This window comes from Podarcis erhardii (assembly GCF_964252035.2).
Source record: "Podarcis erhardii genome assembly, chromosome: 4".
NCBI classification, from domain to species: Eukaryota; Metazoa; Chordata; class Lepidosauria; order Squamata; family Lacertidae; genus Podarcis; species Podarcis erhardii.
In genome coordinates this window covers 20,868,473-20,892,684 of record NC_138508.1, presented here as the reverse complement: position 1 = coordinate 20,892,684, position 24,212 = coordinate 20,868,473, and the positions used below count along the sequence as shown (strand labels likewise).

General features: G+C 41.8%; 1 protein-coding gene across 2 annotated transcripts; it reads right to left on the bottom strand.

The window, feature by feature from the left end:
* Window positions 1-489: 489 nt before the first annotated feature.
* Window positions 490-22,799, bottom strand: CEP126 (centrosomal protein 126). 2 transcript variants are annotated; one of them, XM_081859354.1, is made up of 12 exons: window positions 22,265-22,793; window positions 21,567-21,686; window positions 18,614-18,762; window positions 16,218-16,308; window positions 15,422-15,614; window positions 11,159-13,166; window positions 8,696-8,857; window positions 6,244-6,368; window positions 5,564-5,651; window positions 4,377-4,586; window positions 2,944-3,008; window positions 490-719 (listed from the first exon to the last, which is right to left on the bottom strand). In XM_081859354.1, exons 1-12 carry the CDS (start codon window positions 22,495-22,497, stop codon window positions 624-626), a joined length of 3,540 nt encoding a protein of 1,179 aa, XP_081715480.1. In that variant the 5' UTR covers window positions 22,498-22,793; the 3' UTR covers window positions 490-623. The 2 variants fall into 2 exon arrangements, with proteins under 2 accessions (XP_081715480.1, XP_081715481.1); XM_081859355.1 differs by lacking the exon at window positions 4,377-4,586 and having other exon boundaries at window positions 22,265-22,799.
* Window positions 22,800-24,212: the final 1,413 nt, after the last annotated feature.

Sequence of the window (24,212 nt, the reverse complement as noted above, 5' to 3'; positions counted from 1 at the left end):
CAAGTCCTGTTCCAAAACCCTTCACCGTTTTTCAGTTATCTTCAAGTTATTCAGTGAGCCATATCATTTTTCTTTTAGGACACCGAGTAGAGAGATGCAGTAAGTAGCCGCTTGAGCTACTTTGTTATGACTTTAAAGTATTGTTTTCTGAATCTAGGAGTAGAACCATTATGAAACTATTAACCTGGTTAGCTCTGCAGATAATTGATTATCATTTTCTACAACATACCTTTTACAAATGTAGTAGAAATTTATTAGCAGTTAATGAAAGCAATAAAGTTGGGAGATGAACTTATACATAATTTTTAATAGCAAAATAATTTCTTTTCTTTTTAATTAAAAATGTACAGTAAATTTATAAACAACAGCACTCATTTAAAAGTGAGGTATTCCATTCTTTTAAAAAAATACAATATATTTTACAATAAAGTGCATATAAAAAAAATATATTTTGCCCTAAAGGTAAACTAGGTAACAAGCAATCAATACTTGCGTTACATCTTTTATTTTGTTTGAGTTGTTTTAATAGCATTTAAGGCATGTTGCAAATAATTATGTTACAAAGATAGCAGCTGAGAATATATTAAAATAGATCCCAGTTCAATAGCCTCTGTTAGACCAAATCAGTATCTTCTCTGCGTTAGGTTTCGAGGGTCACCTGATGTGCTCTTGTATCTCTGCATGGTAGGGATGATGTCCATGTATGAGGGAGATGCGACCTGGAAGACCAAGAAAAAACACAACACAAGCAGCTTAAAGTATTCTGACAATACATTATTATTATATACCATCATTCATCAAAAGATATCAGGGCACTTCACAGAATACAAAATAAAACACAAGTAAATAATTAAATCAAAACAAAACAAAACAAAACAAAACAAAACAAAACAAAACAACAAAACAACCCCCTCTTCCTACAGACATATTTAAAAGGCTGTAGGATATTAATCAGCCAACAATAATAGACCACCTTGCTGTGATGGATAGGAGACTGAGTTCGCTTTCTGAACAAAGGTTAGATCTCTGTGTAGTGACTCTAACCATATAAAAAAGCATTGATAGCTCCTGAGAACCTATCTTTATCTCCACCTTAGCTGACTGATGAGGCACAGGTTCTCTGTTCTGGAATAACTATGTAGAGTTCTCAAGGCACTCACCGCCTCACCCTTTTATAGCCACTGAAAGAAGAACCACTAAGACTGTTATTTATCCTTCGCAGTGATCTTCATGGTCTTCATAACTGCAGCCTGCAGTTGAAGAGGCTAAGGATGGTGGCTCCACTCCAGAACTGATGGAGATAAGGATAGGTTCCGAGCAGTGTATGTTCTTTTTTTGAGATGCTGGATGCCAGAGCCAAGACCCAGTGATACAGGGAACTGGGTTTCAAGCCCAAGTTGCTTGAAGCAACATTAAGGTTTCCTGGATGAAAATACTGTAGCAGGCACCTTGTTTGAGTACAGCCAGTTATTCAGTCACTAAGTGAGTTAGTGTAGCCAAACAGAATCTGGGTGCAACAGACCTAGAGACAAAATGTCTGGTAGGTTGAGGGACTAGGCTCTTAGTGGGTCTTTGAGATTTGACAAGTGGCCGACCTATCTTCTGGGTCACTGAATCATAGAACTGGAGAGTTGGAAGGGATCCTGAGGGTCATCTTGTCCAATCTCCTGTAATGCAGGAATCTTAACTACTACTACTACTACTACTAGTAATAACAATAACAATAATTATTTTATTTTTTATACCCCACCCATCTGGCTGGGTTTCCCCAGCCACTCAGGGAAGCTCCCAACAGAGCACTAAAAACAGAATAAAACTTCAAACATTAAAAACTTCCCTAAACAGGACTGCCTTCAGATGTCTTCTAAAAGTCAGATAGTTATTTATTTCCTTGATATCCGATGGGAGGGCGTTCCACAGGGCGGGCGCCACTACTGAGAAGGCCCTCTGCTGGTTCCCTGTAGCTTCACTTCTTGCAATGAGGGAACCACCAGAAGGCCCTCAGAGCTGGACCTCAGTGTCTGGGCTGAATAATGGGGGTGGAGACGCATCCATGTCAGATGGCCATCCAATCTCTGATTGAAAACCTCCAATGAAGGGGAGTCCATTCCGTTGAGAGGCTATGAGGATGACCGAGGCTTCTTCCCCACTTATCCTTCTCAAGAGTCTTGAATGGAGAGGGACAAGAGGAAAGGCTTAATTAAAGGAAGCCTTTCATCTAGGGCAAGTGGGCTGGATCGAATTCCTCCACCCTGTTCAAAATGAACCTTGGCATGGAGTACTTTACATTTAGAGGGGTTGCAAATAGTTCTAGGATAGAGGTGCTGAAGTGCTACTGGAGGATGTTGAATGCTGGCTGAGACAAGCATCACTATCTGGGGTTTCATTAATAGCTAAAGAAATAGGCAGTTGGGTTGATGCCTTTATGCATGTTGAGACCAGCAGCAGGCTGGACTCTGCCCAGATTTACAGGGACTCAGTCTCGAGGTACAGAGACCAGGTTTGGGTCTGTTCACATACTGCAAGTCTAAGATGGATCTCTAGTTGCCTCCTTTGCAGACGAGCCACTAAGCTGGGGGGAAATTGGAATGGGGAAATGGCAGATGGGAAAAGTATTAAGTAATCTCTCCTGTTTATTCTCTGCCTTAAATTCTCACATACCATCCTGAAACAGCTTTGTTTCTTTTCTTTTTCTTTTTTAAAAAATGCATCCAGGACACTGTTACATGCATTAGCACACAGTTATTACAGGATATTAGACGAACACATCTTGCTGGATCAGATTAAGATCCATGTAGTTCAGCATTTTGGTTCAGACAGCAGGCAACCATATGTCTTTGAAAGAGTACAAGTGGATGATTATCTCTGCTGCACCTTTATCATAAACAAACAACATATTGTTCATATGCATTTTACAATGGAAGAGCAAATGGGTATGCTTACCAAAGGGGAAAGAGACTGTAAAACATTTGTGGAGGATGGGATTTTTTTCATGGTCTCATGGACATCTAAAATGGTATAAAATAAGAAATTTCAAGTTTATGGTGGGGAAAAACAAGGTGTACAATAATTTATTCTTCCTTCAGGTTGTAAATAATACAGACTCTATGCTACCTACAGTTTTTGTTCCCTTTGCACGGCTGCAGAAGCATTAATTTTATTTCTTTTTTTATTTCATATTTGTAGAGAGAAGGTCTATAAATGTCTACAATTCATGGCGGTATATGAAACTATGCTCAGAAGTGGTGGGGCATTAATTGCCAGTTGCTGCAGAACAATAACCCCTGTTTAGGGGGTTCCAAAAGGCACTTGAATGAACACCGTGGGAAACGAGATATGTACTCTTCTAGTACAAAGCTCTTTTAGGTTCTCAAGCGTTCAGCTCAGCTTTTTCTGGCTATTCAGTTTGCAGGCATGTAGTACTTTGGGATCCATGAACAAGGTAACACTGCAGCCAGGGGCACCCTGCCACCAATTCCACTTGGTAGGCACCCCTTGGTAGGCAATTCCACTTGGTAGGCAAAATTAAGTCTGGCGGCCATCATTTGATGGGCTACCCTGTGGAATGAGGTAGCTTGTCTTGTGATAGGGGTGGGTTCAAAAGCAAGTGAAAAAGGATTCTGAACTTCTTAACTCCTCCTTCCATCAATATTCCCTGCCTAATCTCACATCTGTCATAAACCAAAACAGAGCTTGAAATAGAGTGTGAGTAGCAAAACATTCTGGTTCTAAAGCATGAGAGAGAGGCAGGAAGGATAGAAAATTGTTGAGGTCATACCTGTTATTGGATAATTTGTAAGGTTTGAAGCGACTTTGGATGTTCTCTGTCTTTGAAAAGAATGGACTTTTGCTTGACCAAACAAATACCCCAATTATAGTTGTATGGGAGTCCTTATGCCTAGAGAACTCCCCTATATCTACCATCTTCACAGAGGCTCCAATCTGCGTTAAAGTGCTTATGTGCAAAAACTGGCCTTGCCATACAATTCTTGCATACATACCATATGGCTGCAAATGGGGGCAACTATTTGACTAGGGAAATGAAAGGTAGCTTGTCACATTCCCATCTTCTGTACTGTAAGCTAAATAAAGCATCTAGGAACAGCAGTTCCACTATCACATAACCTTGTAACTAAATAATTATTATGCCACTGCATGGTATATTTGTTAGAAAACTGGGAGACAACACAGCTGGAAGCTGAAATGGTTATTCTGGCAGTATTACTTATTTACATTTAAACTGCAAACCTATGTGCACTTACTGGAAGACCCACTGATCTCAGTGGAACCTACTACCAAGAAGAAAGGCAGAGAGTTGCATTGATACGAGTTGACTACCCTGGTGAATTTCATAGCATGATCTGCTGACTACTTACTAAGTAGCTTTTGATTAATGCGGTCGAGTGACTGAAGAACTTTGTGCTCTTCAAATGACAATGCACTCATTCCTTGCCGTGCAGGTCTGTTTAGCACTGTAGTCTGTTTGTATGGTTGAACTGTGTCCAAATCAATCAAGATGTCACTTTCTGTAGCTGATGTGTTTGCTAAGTTTTCTGCCAGCATAAACTGTGTAGTACTGTCTGAAACTAATAACAGAAATGTGTATTGTAGAAAAGGTTAGAAAGAAAACAAACAAAAAACTGGATTTGCTCCTGGGGTCAATTTGTTTTAATATCCACCTTTTACAGCCTTTCACCATTGCTAACATCATGTATTTGTGCATCTTTCACAAATAATTTTATTTATATTTGTTCCCACAGAACATCATGACCCTATCCGAGCAACATTAGAATTGTTTTTGAGGACGCCCTGTGGTCTGAGCCTCTTGGGCTTGCTGATTGGAAGGTCAGCGGTTCGAATCCCCGTGATGGGGTGAGCTCCCGTTGCTCGGTCCCAGCTGCTGCCAACCTAGCAGTTCGAAAGCATGTCCAAGTGCAAGTAGATAAATAGGTACTGCTCCAGCGGGAAGGTAAACGGCATTTCCGTACGCTGCTCTGGTCTCGCCAGAAGCAGCTTAGTCATGCTGGCCACATGACCCGGAAAAACTATCTGCGGACAAATGTTGGCTCCCTCGGCCAGTAAAGCGAGATGAGACTCACAACCCCAGAGTCGTTCGCGACTGGACTTAACTGTCAGGGGTCCTTTACCTTTTTTTATACGCCTTTTCTGTGCATCCAAATATTTCCCCCACTTTTGATTCAGAAAGCAAATGACATAAGACTATCATCACTTTCCTATAATGTTTCTATGAGAAATGGACACGTGACAGATACCCGATCTTTTAAAAAATTGCCTTTTTTCTGTGGTTTTCTTCAACTGTTCTTAAACCTTTTACCATTTCTCACTACCCGGAACCCTCTTGTGTGTTAAGACTGGGTCTTTTTCTTTGACTTATGTACAACACCTTGTTGTTACAAGCACTCTACAAATGGGAGTTTATATGCAAAATTCAAAGATATTCCTTAACTGGGAAGGACACGATACTTAGCAATGAATAGGTTTATAATAGAAATCTTAAAATAATAATTCATAGCAACAGTCAGATTGAAACATGATGTATTACCTTCATCAGAATTATTGATGCCACCCATGGCTTGCACTATATCATTTGCACAATGAGGCGGTGCTCGCTTCACAGCTTGTGCCGTATTCTATAAAAAAAGAATTTTATTATCAAACTGCTTGAAAAAATAAATCCTGGCATTTCATGGTCCAGAAGTGCTAACGTTACTCTGAAATGAAAATCAAATAATGAAAAAGCCTTAAAACACACACACACACACACAGAGAGAGAGAGAGAGAGAGAGAGAGAGAGAGAGAGAGAGAGAGATCTATAACATATGCTGCTGTATTATGGAGGACATTAACCTATGATAGTGGTGATACTGAACTACAGTAGAAAAATTTAATAGATTGCGATTCCCACATAGTGTCCTATGATAACTTGTGAACAGGTTACATATGCAAGTATGTTCAGGATATAGTAAACCTGAACAGTTATCTGTGAAATGACTCCACCAGAGAGTTTCCTTTATAATGTACAGAATACCCTCTCTCTACATTCTGCCTTATCAGAGAAGTGGAAGCAAGAGGTCTAGAGATAACTGTAGAATCTATTTTCTACTGGAAGTAACATTTTAATTTTCTTTAATTTCCTTTAATTTTTTAACTGCACGATACAGAATCCATTTCCCTAGGACAGCAATTTTTGGTATTTTTCAGTCAGAAATTTATCAGATATACCTGTACAACACTAGTGGGCTTCCATACTGCAGAGGCTGCCTTTTGTCTCCTCTGTTCTAAAAGAGCCTTGCGTTTATTTTCATTATTTTCAATACTTTGTTTTCGTCTTGTCATGGCAAAAGTAGCTGAAAAGGATAAAAAAGCACCACAAAACACACACCTTGTTATATTGTTTTATACTTAAATTATAATTATAGTTTCAATGTTATCTTTTGTTTATAAGCCACTTTGAACACATATAGGGAAAACATAGTAACAAATAAATACATATGCAGAAAAAAGAAATACAGATGGTTAACTTGAGTTTACTTTTGGATTATATCAGTAATGTTGAGCAAGATAGATGGCAAACCTGCTTGTATGGTACATATATGCTTTCCCTCATGGAGCAAATGTACAATTCTGGGTGTGTGTTGTTTGAGAGAGATGTGGATCAGAAAACAACAAAAACTTCCTCCTGTACCATGGCTCTATTCCAAACCACTTCAATCTACTCTTTACAAAACGACAATCCAATCTCCCACCATCACATCTACCGTATTTTTCGCTCTATGGGACACAGTTTTTCCCCTCCAAAAATTGAGGGGAAATGTGTGTGCGTCCTATGGAGCGAATGCAGGCTTGTGCCATAGCCGCGCGCAACCCCTCCGCAAAGAGAGGCTGCACGGGGCTATGAATTCTTTAGCCCTGCGTAGCGTCTCCCGGCAAGGAGAGGCTGCACAGGGCTATGGATTCTTTAGCCCCACGCAGCCTCTCCCGGGAAGGAGAGGCTTCACGGGGCTAAAGGGGAAGCCAAAACAGCGAGCGGGATCCATCCCGCTCACTGCCTTGCCTTCTTCCATAGGTGCGCACAACCCCTCCGCAAAGAGAGGCTACACGGGGCTATGGCTTCTTTAGCCCTGCGCAGCGTCTCCCGGCAAGGAGAGGCAGCACAGGGCTAAAGGGGAAGCCAAAACAGCGAGCGGGATCCATCCCGCTCGCTGCCTTGCCTTCTTCCATAGCTGCGCACAACCCCTCCGGCAAGGAGAGGCTACACGGGGCTATGGATTCTTTAGCCCCACGCAGCCTCTCCCGGGAGGGAGAGGCTTCACGGGGCTAAAGGGGAAGCCAAAACAGCGAGCGGGATCCATCCCGCTCACTGCCTTGCCTTCTTCCATAGCTGCGCGCAACCCCTCCGCAAGGAGAGGCTGCACGGGGCTATGAATTCTTTAGCCCTGCGTAGCGTCTCCCGGCAAGGAGAGGCTGCACGGGGCTAAAGGGGAAGCCAAAACAGCGAGCGGGATCCATCCGCTGCCTTGTCTTCTTCCATAGCTGTGCGCAACCCCTCCGGCAGGGAGAGGTTGTGTGCAGCCTGTACGTTGCTGTTTGGGAATGGGGGGGGGGAAATATTTTTTTTCTTGATTTCCCCCCCCTAAAAACTGGGTGCGCCCTATGGTCCGGTGCGCCCTATGGTGCGAAAAATATGGTAGTTTGGGCCTTCGGTCTCCAGCAGAGGGCTTTCCTAGTTCAACTATCTGAGATTCCTTTAGCAGGAGATGATGGGGACTGAACCTGGAATCTTTTGCAGGCAAGAATGTGCTCTACCACTGAGCTATGGGTCAACAATTGGGGTAGCTTATAACTACAGCTGCAAACTTTAATTGGAAGATTAATTAAATAGAGCTTTAGTTTATTGATGGGTGCGAATTCAAATCAATGGAGTGAAAAGTTAAGGATATATTTGTTAATTTAGTTTATTCTCAAATTAATTTTCCTCTTGTGGAAAAATACTAAAAATTATACTAGTGCTGATAGTATAAAGGAATGTTCAGAAAAGACAAGCGCAAAAGAATTTTCATGAATAGAGCCCTCGATTAGCATGTGAGCTATAGAAGAAACCACTTCAGAATATATCAGCATACTCTAATTTATCAATATGAATTCTCAGAACTTAGGAAAGTTCCACAACCATACATGCCTATCCCAGGTACCCTTCTACATTACAGTGGTACCTCTGGTTGTGAACGGGATCCGTTCTGGAGGCCCGTTCGCAACATGAAAAGAATGCAACAGGCAGCGGTGCGTCTGCGCACGTGTGGGTTGCGATTCGCCGCATCTGCGCATGACATCATTTTGTGCTTCTGCGCATGCGGCAAAACCCGGAAGTAACCCTTTCCAGTACTTCCAAGTCCCCGCGGGATGTAACCTGAAAGAACGTAACATGAAGTGGACGTAACATGAGGTATGACTGTATTTACTCTCAAAGTTGCCAGCGCGGAAAATACAGAATTGAAACTAGGGTACAGACTCAATCCAAACTTCATACATGGCTCATTGACTAAAAATATTCCTTAACTATACATATATTACTGTATAAGCTTTATTATTCATGATTCATTAAATTTGGCCTATATATATTCTCGTTTTCTCTCTCCCCCCCCCCCAACAAAATTTGATAAAGGAAGAACCTTACTGCTTGGTGGAGAAGCAAATATTGGATTCACTCTGACACCTGATTTAATACTGCCCATCAGATTGCCACCATCAATTGTGATGTGAGTCACATTAGGTCTAGTGTGTTGCAAGTCACCATTATTTGAATTATTACAGAGTGTAACACCATGTTGTGAATCTCCTGAAAGAAAAGAAAAACATACAAGAAGATTTAAAAATTACATTGTCAGGCTAACTCAGCAGTTCAGAAATTAGTCAGGAATGTGTGTATGTTTTACAGCCAACTGTATTATTTCACCCAACTGCTTTAAGGCAGGTGAGGTGAAGTTGCAGCAAGACCTGATTTACCAGCAGATGATTAGACCAAATCAATGTATGAATGTGTAAGTTAAACATTTACTCAAGGCGCATCCAATCTCTCTTCATTACTGAAGTACCACAGGTTTAAGCACACTGTCCAGGACTCTGTTAGATGACAGCCAAAGCACTCAGTCATTAACAAAAATGAACTTTCATTTCATTAGTAGCAAACTGTTATATCAGATAACAGCTACTAATATTATTGTTGTTGAATTAATAAATCACCTTTCAGATAAATTTACAGGCAATTTGCAACCATAAAACAAAACAAGTGAAACAAGTAAAAATAAATTTAAATACAATACAATACAATACAATACAATACAATACAATACAATACAATACAACACACAAGGCAGAGACATGTTCCCCCCGCCCCCCGCTGGAAAGGCAAAGTGAAGCAAAAGCATATTCAGTTGTTTCTGTAAACTCCAGATAGTGGGCACCTGTTGTATCTCAATAGGGATGCTTTTCACTTAACAGTGACAGCTACACCTGCTTCAAATTATTGTGTAGTGGGATTCTGATATTTTAGGAACTTCAAGGAGAGATCCTCCTGCAAAATGCAGTGGCCTGCTAGGTATGTAGTGAGTAAGGCAGTCCCTCAAGTAACCTAGTCCTAAACTGCATAGGGTCTTATACAGTGGTACCTTGGTTTACAACAATAATCTGTTCCGGAGGTCCGGTTGTAAACCAAAACAGGTCGTAACCCAAGGTGCACTTTTGCCAATGGGGCCTCCCCCCCCCAAAAGGGGGGGGGGTTGTAATCCAAAAAAAGGGACACACACTTCCGGGTTTGACCTGGTTGTAATCCAAAATGGTTGCCATCCAAAACGGCTGCAAACCAAGGTACCACTGTATGTTCATACCAAAACCTTGAACTGGGCTCTGTAGCAGATTGGTAGCCTGTGCAAATCCCACAGGCAATGTGTTATATGCTGGTGGCAGTTTGCTCCCATAAGCAACCTAGGCATCATGTTGCGTGCTAGCTGTAGCCTCGGGACCATCCTCAACATCCCCACAAAGAGTTCATTACAGTAATCCAACCTTGGTATTACAGATGAGCTGAGATTTACAACATACTGGGAAATCTGCTTGCATTTCCAGGGCTGATATCCTGCCCACTGGCGGAGGAAGAGGGGTGCGGGGGGAGCGCACAGCCCTGGCAGCGCGATCCCGGTGGGGTGACATTGCAACTGCCCCCCCTGCCCATGCTGGGTGCCCCACCCCTGCAGGCGGCGCACCATGCCCAGGACGCGAGGCAGCCCTGCCCCGCCTGCTCTCTGCCCCCCCCCCCCGGTGCCGGAGCATGAAGCTCCGCCACTGATCCTGCCTGGACTGCCTCTAGTACCTGCTGCCACTGAGAACTCCTGTAGTTGTCAGCCTCTCCTTCCCCTTGCAAGTGGGCTAATCTGGTGATGTTGGCGCTAAAAAGTACTAGGAGGAAATGGCTAGCTACTTCATTCCATTTGGCAAGTCAAGGTCAGCAACACTGTGGGAGATAAATATGGCAGCCACCAGGTGTCGAGCAGAGATAATCTACTTGGCTCTAGGCCCACTGCCAAATAAGCCTGCTTGTGAGGGAGGAGGAGGTGGCTGCAGTATTGTTAACATCAGGGAGCCCAAACAGTGGGAGGTGCTGGGTTGGGTGAGGGCAGCCTGCTCATGGCTCCTCCAAACCCAGAGCTGGGCTTGTTTATACATGAAAACGCATCAGGGATGGCTTGATTCAGCTCTACTAAAAATTCTAAAGGAGCTTTTATTCTCCAGTCAGAAAAGGCACCGTGGTTTTATCCACTGTGGTTTTATCCACATTCATCAGGGCTGAGCTAGTCACACCTATTTGTAAATGTCATGGTCAGGGACTGAATAAAACCAGTAATGGGCAGAATACCACTTGTTAGAAATAATTTTTGCCTTGGTTTTGAAAGGAAGTATGTCCAGTCTGGTCTTTCTCTTTCAGTACACTCCTGCCCTTTTGTTATTTCTGGTGATAATGTGAGATTGGCACAATATGCCTGAAATTAAACTTCTTTCAAAGTCCCTCTGTTATTAGTTCTGATTTTATCAAATATACAATCTTATAAATCCTTCTAATTCAGTGAAAACACATAAATCTTACCAGCAGCACCATCCTTTTGAGCCAGTGCACGATGCACCCCTTGCCACAAAACTGTGATTTCTTCATCGGTTGGTGTGCGATCTCGACATAATCCATTTTCTGAGTACACAGAGTTTCCTTTTGGAAAGCTGTTGCACCGGGCAACTGCTTGACCAGTAGCCTTTTTCTTCCTCAACAGCTCATAGGTAAATATGCTATACGAAGGTCGCATAGTGGCCACCTGCGAATTGCAAGCAGTACCTGAAGATGGAGAATCTGTAGTATCCGAACATAAATCTTGACCTTCAGGTAAAAAATGACTGTTTTCAGTATCTGTGTGAGCTTTCCAAAGATTTCCTGACTGAGACACACAGTCTGCTGGATTTTCATCCATTTTTTTGCCTGGTATGGGCTTACTTGGTGGGTGAGGTGCCATGATTTTGCCCTGAGTTTTCATAACCTTTGTGGCTTCGCTAGCAGATTGTGGTCGGATAATGGTGCCCTTTCGGTTTTTAGTTGTGAAAGTTGATGTGGCTTTGGCAGATTTTGGTCTTTTGATCAATTTTGTTCTACTTTTACATGGATTGCTTTTGGGATTTTTTAGTTCACAATTATATATTAGGGGTATTTCTTCACCTCTTGGCGCCATCCATGCTTGTCTAGCAACATGATATCCTTTAGATACAAAAGCATTCTGCATCCCATTATCTGAGTCTTTAACAGTAGCAATTTTTGCAGATGCCGGAGAATTCTCCTGGAGATATTCTGGGAAAACAGAATTGAGAGTGCAAGCGGGAATGCTTCTAACATTAGTTCTAGAAGTGGCAGCTCTAATTTGAGAACCAGGTGATCTGGGCTGTGCATGAGGTATTTCAATGATATTTTGTTCTGAATGCTTTTCATCACTCACTGCTCTGTTAATTTCATCAAACCACCTAAGTTTTTTACAGTTCTTTTGCTCTGCATCTTTCCCTTTCATTTTTGCCAATTCAACACTGTCTCTAGGAATCACAGGCTGAGTCCCAAATCTGACCCCCCTGTTGACAACCACTGCCTTGAAATTGCTAAGTTCATACTTAGATTCTTTTTTCAATATGCTTTTTGGAAATTTCACTACTTTTTCTTCATTGGAGTTGTTCCCTTGTTGGTCAAGATCAGATAAATTAGCAGTGGAATCTTCATGAGACATAGATAAACTATTTTTAGTCATTTCATTATCTCCATTAGCGTTCTGTTGATTTATACAGCCTTTACACATCTCTTCAAACAAAGATGCTACAACCTTTTCATGTTTAGCATTTGCCACACAGTCTATATCTTCAGTACATCTTGCTGAATGATCATTTCCCTTCTCCATGCAATTAACTGAGAAGCTGTTATTGTAAGGGGCAGTAGGAAAGACCGCAGGGGTTGCTGTTTGTTGACAGGAGACGTGTGCTGATGAGGGTCTGTTCTGGGGAAGCTGAGAATTTCTCTCTTGTAGTGAAACAACTGAAGGATCAGGGACAGCCCAAGCTTTGTTTATTTCGTGTACCGGGCTGTCAGTAGCCACAGGACCCTCTGTGCCTGAAGACGGACGTTTTGACAGAAAACGTTTCTCTTCTCTTTCATTTTGTGCAAAGGTTAGATTCTCATCAGAAGCATCTCTTGCAGTCTCTCTTTGTTCAGACCTACTTTGAACAAATGATTTCTGATCAGGACTGCATGTGTCCTTGTCAGAAGGTATGATGTTGTGTTTTATTAAAATATCACGAAAGGGGGAGGTTGTCTGGAAATTTGAGGTATTTAAATTTGTAAGCCAATTATTTACATGCTGATTTTTAGAAAAAGTCATGTCAGTTTCATCAGAGAAACTTTTATTTCTAGTCTGTAATTCCTCTGAATTGTGGACTGAGGAGTCCAACTGTGCAGATAAAGAAGATGTTTCACTGGGTGTTGTACAACCTTCATTTGGTTCTGCAGCCTCAAGACTGTCCACACTGCAAACACTTTCTGTATGGGCTATTTCATTCACTTCTTGATGAAAATCCTAAAACAGAAAAGCAAACAGCTTATAAATATCACTAAGACACATCTTCTTGGTAAAGTTTAAGAGAAAATTAGGGAAATCAGGGAGGTCCTTATGTTTTTGTGTGCGAAAAGTAGTAAGATTTTTAGGTTTGCATTTCAAATAAACATCAATATGTCCTTGTGGACACTCTACCAAATCAAAAAGGAAAAAGTTGGGAATAATTTGATAGAAAACTGTAGAATTTTTCAAGGATAAATTTCAAAGATCTTTTTTCAAGTCATCTCTGCAAGTAAGAATATAATTCTGAATACAGGATGAAGTGTGCTAAAAATGTCACAAATAGCCAGTATTCTTAATTGGAGCTTCTATTTGGTCACTGATTTTCAGTGCTAGAAAAATATTGCAAGTTCTCATACACCGCACATTTTGGGTGCCACTTCTGCACAGGGATGAACTCATTTCAGTTGTATATCGAATTTATAGGCAGCCACATGCCTGAGATTTTTCTAGCTCTAATTTCAGTCTATTTAGCTGAATGTTTTTTCAAATGTCTGGTGCTGCAAGTTTAGACAGAAATTACCTATGAAAGCCCCTGGGATACACAACCTGGCAGGAATAAAATAAGTTAAGCGCCAGTGCTAATGTGTGCTTGTTAAAAACTCACTTGTTTTTCCAGGCTTTTGCTAGGCATTAATACCATCTTGTTGTATTTGCCCTGGTTCTGTATGCTGCTACATTTGTTGATTTAAGGTATTTTAAAGGTATTTTAAAATTTGTTGTGAACCACTTTGAGAAATGAAGGGAGGTACAGAAATGTGTTATTTTTTTAATCAGATAGTTGGAAACCACAATAGCATCCAAACTAATGATGATTTTGCTTCATTGTTTTCAGCTTAAGTCTTATAAAAATAGTTTACCTTATCTCTTCCTTGCTTATAATTAAGAACCAGTGAAGCTTGTTTCTTTGGGATAAAAAATATTACTGGATATCAGCCCAGTAATTTTTATTGCAGGGCCTTGAATTTTATTTGAAAACAGGCGTTATAACTTAAAAAATCACAAAAAAGTACATACAAACCCTGTGGTGACTATATTACAGCAATATTCTGGTTTAGAAGTGAATTAGGTTTAGAACTGAAATTTTGTTTGATTTTAAAGGGATATATTAATAGGAAACAATATTCATACTGGCATAGTGACCTTTTTATATGCCCTAAAAGGGGGGATTTTAGGAATCTTTGTAATCCTACCAGACTTGTAAAACCGCAAAGTGAGAGTTCAAATGACCACAATGTATACAGATATGGTGTACAGTCGATTGCAATGATTTTGACTGACTACAGCAGCCTATTCAGCTATTGCTTTCCACTCACCCTTGCTTATTAAAAGTGAGTTTCAAAGCAAAGCACCACAGTGAAACAATGTCAGTGGTTACTCTGTAGCATTTGTTTGTCTGCATGTTTAAACTCTTACATATTTACAGTCAAACCTCGGCTCCCAAGCGCCTCTGTGTTTTGGAATGTTTCGGCTCCCAAATGCCAAAAACCCAGAAGTAAATGCTCCAGTTTTCAAACGTTTTTTGGAAGTCGAACATCCAACGTGGCTTCCAATCGAGTGCAGGAAGCTCCTGCAACCAACTGGAAGCCGCGCCTTGGTCATCGGACATTTCGGAAGCCAAACGGGCTTTCTGAATGGATTACATTCGACAATTGAGGTTTGACTGTATAAGCAACTCCCCTTTCTGCTAATTATCTTCAACAGTTGGAAAATTGTATCTGCTTTGCCAGAAAACCTCCAGCGGCCCCTAGTGGCAATTTAACGATGCAAAAGAAAATTAAGTTGTTTATAGTATTGCTTTGCAATTCAAGCAGCAGACCAAACTGAATACAGTTGCTTGAAAGAAACCTAAACATAAGCAGTGAATGGATTTTGATGCTCTTTGACTGATAGAGCAACTGCAACAGCAACTTCAACTGAGGATACTGCAACACACCTGGCTCAGCAGTGATGTGCACCTTCACAGGGGTGGCATGCCTAGGATAAGGAAGACTCTGTTAACACCTTAATGTACTTTCATGTGAAGTTCTACTTGTGTGTGGGGTTATCAGGCTGTTTTACCTTTCAAGGTGATAGAAGTCCTGGGCTTCTAGATCCTTAAATTGGCACTGAAGCAGGTGCAATGGGTCTAAAAAGTTGGTACATTAGGTACTCCTACTTAATGGTTTATGAATTGCACCTTTAAGAGGATGTAAATAACTGCCAGGACATCATACCTGAAGGTTGCTGAAATGTTGTTCTTGTAGTTGCTGCTGCATTTCATTCAGATTTTGTTGGAAGAGAAGCTGGGAATTGTCCGGGTTTGAACCACTGTTTTCCTGCATTATCCTATCACAGCCAGATTTCACTGAGCTCTGTTTCCAGGAAAAGGGATCATTTCTAGTAGCTGAGGAAGTTGTGTCAGCAGCTCTTGCAGAGAAGAAACATTATAGTCACTTCCAGCTACATTTTTATCACTTTCACGAAAAGTTTCACAGCAAAAAATTACATCTAAAGTGAAACATTCTGCACACAAAAATTAATTTAGTAGCTACAAGGTACTATAGAAGGTACTTGTGAAAAACATATTTCAGTAAAAATTTGCCCCAAACTAGGAATAAAGTGATTCTGCTGGTGTTGCATTTAGCTGCATTTTATATACTCGATTAAGTTCTTACTTTGCTTTGCTAAATGCATATTTCTGGGGGAAACATGTGTCCTCTTCATAGAAAGCAAGTTTTCTGCCCCTTCCTGCAGCTATCTGCACCTCTGAAAAGCTTCTTAGGAGAGTTGTGGGGACCTTGGACAACATGGGATTTGATGTGGCAGTTGTTGAATGAAGGAAGGCTCACCCAAAATTGGGCCTGGATTCTAATATGTTAATTTACAGAAGTTAATGGAAGGAAAATTTCCCATGACCTCCCCTCACCCAACACTGTTCACTAGGGAATATTTTATATGATCTTGCATTTAGCTTCCGCCCACAAGTACTGCAGCAATTTTATGATTGAATTAAACAAATAAAATATCTACCTTCCAATGACTTTGGATGGTGACAAATGTAATCCTGTTACTTGAATTTTCTTAAAAGCCTCATCTAATTTAGGTTCTGGTTTTCTCTGCACTAGGAATTAAAAAGAATGACAGCATTTAGAAATATTGAATAAAATGCCAAGCTTTTAAACACAAAACTCAGGAATAGTTCCCCACCCCTAGAAAGCTCCTACAATTCTAAAACTGTGCCCACACCAGCCCTCTACTACTACAGTCCTTAACTTCCTTCTTCTGCCTTGTTGTTCCCATACAGCATGGCTTTGCAAACTCTGCACACTCTGACTTATTTAAATGCACCAACAATTACTGCAATTCCTAAACTGTTTTTTTGAATTTTTGAGGCATCCGACAATGATAGTGTATTTACAACTAAGGCTAAATTTACAACTGGACCCTAAATTAAGCACATGTGATTGCAACAAGGAGTATTCAATATACGGGACAAAAAAAGAGCACAATCCACGATAACCTTCTTGTGCTATTTATTTCAGTCCAGTTCATTTTAATGGGGTCCATATAAAAAAACTTCCTGGTAGATTGTGCCAGTAGATGTTTTTTGGTAGGTGGAAATAGAAAGCCCTGATAAAGGTAGGAGAGGAGGGCAGTGACTATAAGAAATGTCTGGTCAAAATTATTATTGTCTAGATTGCTTGCTATCTTTCTGCCATAAATGACATTAAAGGTGGCTTAACAATTCATAAAAATATTAGTAATGAAATAAAAAAGCAGAATATATATATATGAAAGTACATCCTTGTTTTGAAAAGTAATATAAATAAAATGCAGCAGTTAAATAATTTCTGCACCCAACAGGCCATGTAAAGGAGAAAATCTCTGGCTCCCAGTTCATTTCTGCACTCAAAGTAGACATTCTGCCACAGAGCTATGGCCTGGTATTGATTGATATTTATATCAATAATATTATTCATGGGTGGCTTCCTTTAATTCAATAATTAATTATGATGAAACAGGCACACACAATGAAATTAATTCGTTAACCATCAAAAGTTACCAATGCTGTTTTTTTGTCTTTCATTTGATTAGTGGATAGGAAACATCCACTGAGAATCGGAGGTGATGCACTCATGACTTCCTGAGTGGAGAAGAATATTTAAGTGAAATACCGTATTACATAGTTTCAACTTTGGAAAGTTGACTGAGACATCAGACTGTCTGTGCTTACAACTACAGATAGGTAGCCGTGTTGGTCTGCCATGGTCAAAACAAAATAAAAAAATTCCTTCCAGTAGCACCTTAAAGACCAACTGAGTTAGTTCTAGGTATGAGCTTTCGTGTGCATGCACAAGTGTGCATGCACACGAAAGCTCATACCTAGAACTAACTCAGTTGGTCTTTAAGGTGCTACTGGAAGGAATTTTTTTATTTTGTGCTTACAACTGTTAGATGCCCCTGAGAGAGTACTTTATAATTCATGAGAATTATAAAGACTGGAGCCGAACCAAACGTGTTTTTGTGAATCGTTCACAACTGTTATGCTGTGTCATCAAAAACAAGTTTGAAATAGGGATCCTGTATTTAAATACTAAAACCCCCCTGAAATATACAAAATTACTGTATTACATCTCATAGGACTGCCCAGTAATGAAGTATTTAGTTTGTTCAAGTATGGAACCAACTTCAATGATACATAAAGCAATTTGAAATTAACGAGTTTAAACAGTTTGCAATCCTGGTCACTAACAGTAAAGGCTCAGCATCATTCTACACACACCCCTACCTAAGGACACCCAGGTTTCCAAGGCAAAGAATCACATACAAAAATGCAGAAAAACTGAAATGAAATCGATTGCAGGCTGAATCATAGAATCAAAGTCAGCATTATGTAATACATGTGCCAGTGGTTATATTATCACAAGATTCAAAGTCTTCCACATTGCAGTCTCTTCACCCCTAAAATTACTGCTCTTTGCTGCAGTTAACATTGAAGAGGCACTGCACCCTCCCAAAACTAATGCTCAATCAAAATTGTCAGTTTTGACACAGCTAATCTTAGGCTACAGATCCAAACTTGCATGACAGATGCAGTGCTCCCAAAGCACAGCAGCCTTTTACACTGTCAGTAGTGTAGATCTGCCTTTGGAAACCTATTTCTGTGCTCACAACCATGTTACTAGATCAGGGATTGCCAGCTGTTTTGCATCCAATGATCTATGGGAAAACCCCACCAGAAAGCAGAGGCTGTGGCCAGAGCTAAAAATGGTCAGAGCACTTCTTTCTGCCACCTTTCCCCTTGTCCTGAAAGCTCAATATTTGGTGTGTTTTTTTTGACAGATACTAATCTGGAATGAAAACTATTTCTAACACGCATTATAATGCAAGCATTATAGATATAGCTGCATTTGCAATATGCAAACCTTCTACTTTCTTCCGTTGTGAAAGTGGAATATGACCACGCTGGAACCTTTCAGTTGCTTCCTGATGTTTCAGTTTCCTCTGCAGCAAAATTTGTTCTCTGAATTTTTGTTCTTTTTCTTCAACGTCTTTCCATTTTTCTTCAAGTGCTCTGTGTAAAAACAACTACAGCTTTCAATAAAAATAATTACCATGGTAAGTGGCTCGCACCATTTTGCTCAAATCACTATTAATGAGTGAAAAGCATTCAAAACGTATAAAGATTTACTGTTATAATAAAAAGTACTCTTAGAAAGATTTATTCAATTTCTTGGCACATCAAGCAAGGGATAACATATATACTTTAAAGTGTATATTCTGTTCCTTCGGGACTTTGTGAATCCAGGGGAGATTTACTTCTTTGTTTGGCACAGAAGCTTGATTTCTAACAGTGAAAGAATATAATACCTGAAAACTATAAATTATTCTGTGTAGAAATAATCCCAACAAAGTAGAGACGAGTTTCCCATCAACCTCCCATCAGGTAGAATGTGCTTCCCTATTCTTCAGCTTCTTGGTGACTGTTTGGACATAGGGTCTGTGTTGAGGATAAGCTACAACTTTTTTCATTAAATCAAGTGGTCCCAGGGTGGGATTCATTACTGTTTTTGGGGGTGTTATTGTTCTCATTTGTTTATCATTTTAATTTATTGCTGTTAGCCACCTTTAGCTCCCTTGAGGAAAGGTAGGATATAACTATTTTAATTAATAAAAGTAAGTCCACTGTATTGCCCCTATTCTTTAACTAAATCTCTAAATCTGTGATTTATCGCAAGTTCCTGCTTGTTGAAATCTGTACCAAGTGCCTCTAGTACCAAGAAGAGTATCATGTCAAAGTAATACTAGCAGCAGTTCATAACACAGACACTGACTCAAGGAATCTATTGTTACATGAATGTATACTATTTCACATTGTGCAAACTAATGAACTCTGAACATTTCTTGACTGCAGCAGGGCAAAGCAGGAGTGTAACAAGAAGTAAACAAGATACTCAATCTTCCAGGTATGATTTAGTTTAGCACTTATCTCAAAAGGCCACCACTTTAAGTGTTAGGCGTGATCACCTTTATTCTAGCCACACTGCCTATCCTGAAAGAAATTTATATTTAATTTAAACTTTAAGCCATGGTTTCCTACTTCTTAGATTTTCATGGCCACACTGGAAACTCATAATTAGATTAGGACCTCAGTTAATCTGCAGCATTTTATAAATTCTAAGTTTAAAGAGTATCATTTGAACATTACCGTATTTTATTTATTTGCTTCATTTTTATTCTACTCTATCAAACCAAATGATCCCAGGGCAAGGTATTGCAATTATAAAGCAAGGAGCAAATAAAACAAACTGCAATAAAACATTCAAATGATATAAAATCCATAAATGTTACAACTACTACTTTTTCCTCCAGGTATCTGTGGCCTAACATATCCTACATCATTAAAAGCCTGGCTAAAGAGGTAGTTTTTACTTGTCAACAAAATTCAATCAATGTAGGCACCAGTCAAATTTTAAGTGAAAGAGCATTCCACAGCCAGGGAGCCACCATCAAATAGGCCTTTTCTTAAGTCACAGAGGCATGAATCACACACAGCAATGAAACAAGCAGCAGGGCTTCTTCAGCTGATCATAAGGCCTGGGTAGGGGGATACAGAGGGAGGCACTGTGGTAACTGGATCCTTCCTACGCTATTCAAGTCAACATTAAACACTTGAAATTGACTTAATAGCACACAGGTAGGCAATGCAGACTCTTTGGAACTGGGTGCTCTGCTGGCAAATCTGTCAGTGCTCTTACCGTAGCATCCTGTATCTGCTGCAGTTCCAGACCTTTTTCAAGGGCAGCCTGATAAAGAGCACCGTACAGCGATCCAACCTGAGGTTATCAGAGCGTGATCACTGTAGCTACACTATCCCTGTCCAGGAATGACCATAGCTGGTATCAGAGCTTCAAGCCACTTGGGCTTCCAGTGACAGAGATTAATTTTACAGCAACTCCAGAATGTGCACCTGTTTCCTCAGAGCAAATGTAACCCCAGCCAGAATAGGCCATCTATTCAATTACTGGACATTAAAGGTAAAGGTAAAGGATCCCTGACAGTTAAGCCCAGTCGCGAATGACTCTGGGGTTGCGGCACTCATCTTGCTTTACTGGCCAAGGGAGCTGACGTTCGTCTGCCGACAGTTTAAATGGTGTAAATACTGACCTCTGACTTGTTATGATTCACTTTCAGTTTATGGGCCCTTATCAAGCCCATTACTGCCTCCAGTCATTGATTTAACACCAGCAGAACCTCTCCAGATTTAGATGGTAGGAAGAGACACAAGGTGAGTATCTTAGCATACTTATGTATGCTCCCTATCGCCTGATGAACTCACTCAGCAGCATTATGTATATGTTAAACAAGATGGGGGAAAAACAGATCCCTGCAGGCTCACACAACCTAATTGCCATCAGGCTAAGCTGAAGTCTCCCCTTTGTCTCTACCTAGAAGCAGTCTTTCAGCCAGAAGAAGAATCAAGAATTTCACAGTGCCTCTTATGCCAGCCCACCAGAGCCAATGAAGGAGGAAACTGTGGTCCAACTATCAAAATCTGCTGATTGAGTAGGACTAACAAGACTATGCTCCCTCTGTATATCTTCTGATACAGCTGATCAATGAAAAGAACCAACTAATGCCCCAAATGGACCTGAAGCCAGATTGAAATGGGTCTAAATAGTATGTCTCCCCAAATACACCTGAAGCCCATCTGCCATGACCCTCTCAAGAACCTTGCTCCAAGCAGGTAGCTGTCGCAAAAGGGTTTCTTGAGGGGCTGTACCAACTGCCCTTTCAAAATAACTTGAACCATTCCATCCCACAAACAATTATTTACCACCACAACTAAAATATCAAGCATGCCTTCCATTTACATACCTCCTCCTTTTATTTGTTTCTAGAAAATGTTTTCGTGCTCGATTACGAAACAGTCTTTGATCCTTTAGCAACTCGTGACGCTCTTTTGATAAGTCTCTTTCAAGGAGAATCTTTAGATTTCTGATCATGGCATTAAAGAAACTGTAGCGAAAACCCTAGACACCCAGCCCACATTTAATTTCTTGAAGGTGCTTTTTTTGTTTTTCATTTCAGTAACCCCCCCCCCCCCCCGTGCTCAAGGGTACACAGTACTGGCATCTCTTCTTGTTGTTGTTAAAAAGTGTGGTACTTACTGTAACAACTTCATGGTGTTGAGTACCATTTTTCAGGGAAAAAGCACCAATGATGATGATGATAACAAAAACAACTTCTGTTTTTGTTATAATAATTATAATAATAAACCAACTTGTTTTTTAATTTTATTATTTATTGCCTTTATATACCACCCTGTCCCTGGAGATGGCTATTATTGTTGTTGTTTTGTTGTTGTTGTTGTTATTATTATTATGACATTTCAGTGAAGTTTCAGCGAGCCTATTGAGAAGACCCCTAAGAAGCAACTGCACCAAAATGAATTATTGTGAAAGTAAGAACTATTTAGGGGGCCGGCTCGCCAACTTTTATCCTCCCTGAGCGCCACACCTGTTCCCTCAACAAGCGCTTCTTTCCCGCCCTCTCCCTCCCTGAGAGGAGGATACGTGGAGGGGCCCAAGGCGCTCAGGGCCCGGCGGCCGAGGCCCCGCGGCAGGGCGCTTTCCGAGACGCCCCTCCTCGCGCCGGGGGCAGCGGGCTCGGCGGCGCCTTCGGCCTCCCACGCCGAGGCGGCCTGGCTCCCGCCCGCTGCCGCCGGCGCCCGCCCGTAGCTGGAGTAGTAGTAGAAGCTGCCGTTGCCGCCGATCACGTTGCCGTTGGCGCCTCCGCCAGGCTCCATCCACGCGCCCCCGAACCTTCAGCCGCCCTCCGCCGCCGCCATCTTCGCACCCAGCGGCTCTCTGGCTTCTCTCTCCGTCTCTCGCTCTCCGCCCTTCGTCTCGCTCGCGGGATCCCCGTCAGCGCCCAGCGGGGGGGCTCCAGCGAGCCCTCCCCGCCGCCTCAGAAGCGCCCGCCGAAGCCCCTCGCCCGGCTCCAGGGCGCCGCCGCCCAGCCGCCATCTTAGCAACCGGCGACGCCGCTTCCTTCGCAACGGAAACCAAGGGAGACGGAGGAGGAGGAGGAGGAGGAGAAGGGGCGGAGCGCCATGCGCAGGGGCCGGCTCCGAGACAGACAAGGGCCGCGTCGAGGCGGAGACTCGGAGGGGGAGACGCCTTTCCCGGCTGGCCGTTTAGTCTCTTCCCAGCCGTCGAATATATGTATATGTATATATACTGCTGGCCGTTTAGTCTTTTTCCCGCCGTCGAATATCTATCTGTGTGTGTGTGTGTGTGTGTATATATGTGTGTGTGTGTGTGTATATATATATATATATATATTTATATATATATATATTCCTCGAATATTTTATCTTTTTTGGAGGGGTGAGGGGATGTTGTGGGTTTTTTTGCGTTTGCCGATATATATAGGCAAAAAAACCCAAAACATATATATATATATATATATATATATATACTTTGCCAATATACATATTGTCAGAGCTGCCTCTAGGTCCCAGCTCACAGAGGACCAACGCCAGGCTGATGTTATGTACAAAAGTCTTTATTGAAGTTTAATTTCCATTTCAAAGCCAGAGCGTGCAGCCCTACGTCTTGGCTCTAGATCGGCGAAGTCCCGTCTGAGTCTCCTCCCCTCTGACACCAGTTTAAGATCCTAGCCCTGCTCCACCTCCTGCGCTGCTCTCTCCTCCTCTGGGTCCTCTTGCCCTCTGGGGCATTGCCCTTTCTGGACTCTTCCGACGCTGAGTCGCTTAGCTCCTCCCCCTGCCTCCGGCGTGCTTTAGGACCCGGTTCCCAATCCTCACTCTCTGCTGTCCCGCGCTCCTGTACATTTGAACTTGCTTCTCGCGCCAACCCAGTGACCTTTCTTCTAACCGTTACACTACTTCTGTCACTGCTTCCCTCTTCCGGGACACTGGCCGGATCTGACCTCCCTTCCGTTGTCCGACTCTCCGAGGGAGGCGTGGTAGACTCTGCCTCGTCTCCTCTCCCTGGTGGGGAAAGCACTGGCCCCGATGCCTGGGACTCTTCCCCCCCACTCTGCTCTGGTGGGGAAGCTGGTCCTGATTTCCAACTACTGCTCTGGGAGTCCCTGCTGCCCCCTTGCTCCTGGGGCGTTCCCCTTGGGACCCCCCTGCCCCTGGCCACTGGCGCTCCCTTCTGTGAATCTTCCGATTCGCTGGAGAGGCTCATGGAATCCCTCGGACCACTGTCCCCTCCTACGCTCCCTTCGGATTCCTCCCCCTCGCTCTCCATCTCCCATCTTCCCTGTGCCTCAGCGCCTGAGCCCCTGACACATATGTATATGTGTGTGTGTATACTCTCACATACACACATATATACATATGTATATATAAGCCTAACCAGTGCTTTTTTTTTCCTTTTAAAAAATGTTTAGGCGTACTCTCATTTTGACTCAAGAAAATCGCCATTTTATAGTTCAAACCAGGAAAAACAAATACAGTAAATGGACAAAAGTACAAAGATTCACAAAATG

Coding starts and splice junctions, on each gene's coding strand:
- CEP126 (XM_081859354.1), bottom strand. CDS start 22,497: ATGGAGCCTGGCGGAGGCGCCAACGGCAACGTGATCGGCGGCAACGGC. Junction 18,763..21,566: donor GAAACAAATAAAAGGAGGAG/GTATGTAAATGG, acceptor GTTTTTACACAG/AGCACTTGAAGAAAAATGGA. Junction 16,309..18,613: donor ACAACGGAAGAAAGTAGAAG/GTTTGCATATTG, acceptor TTTAATTCCTAG/TGCAGAGAAAACCAGAACCT.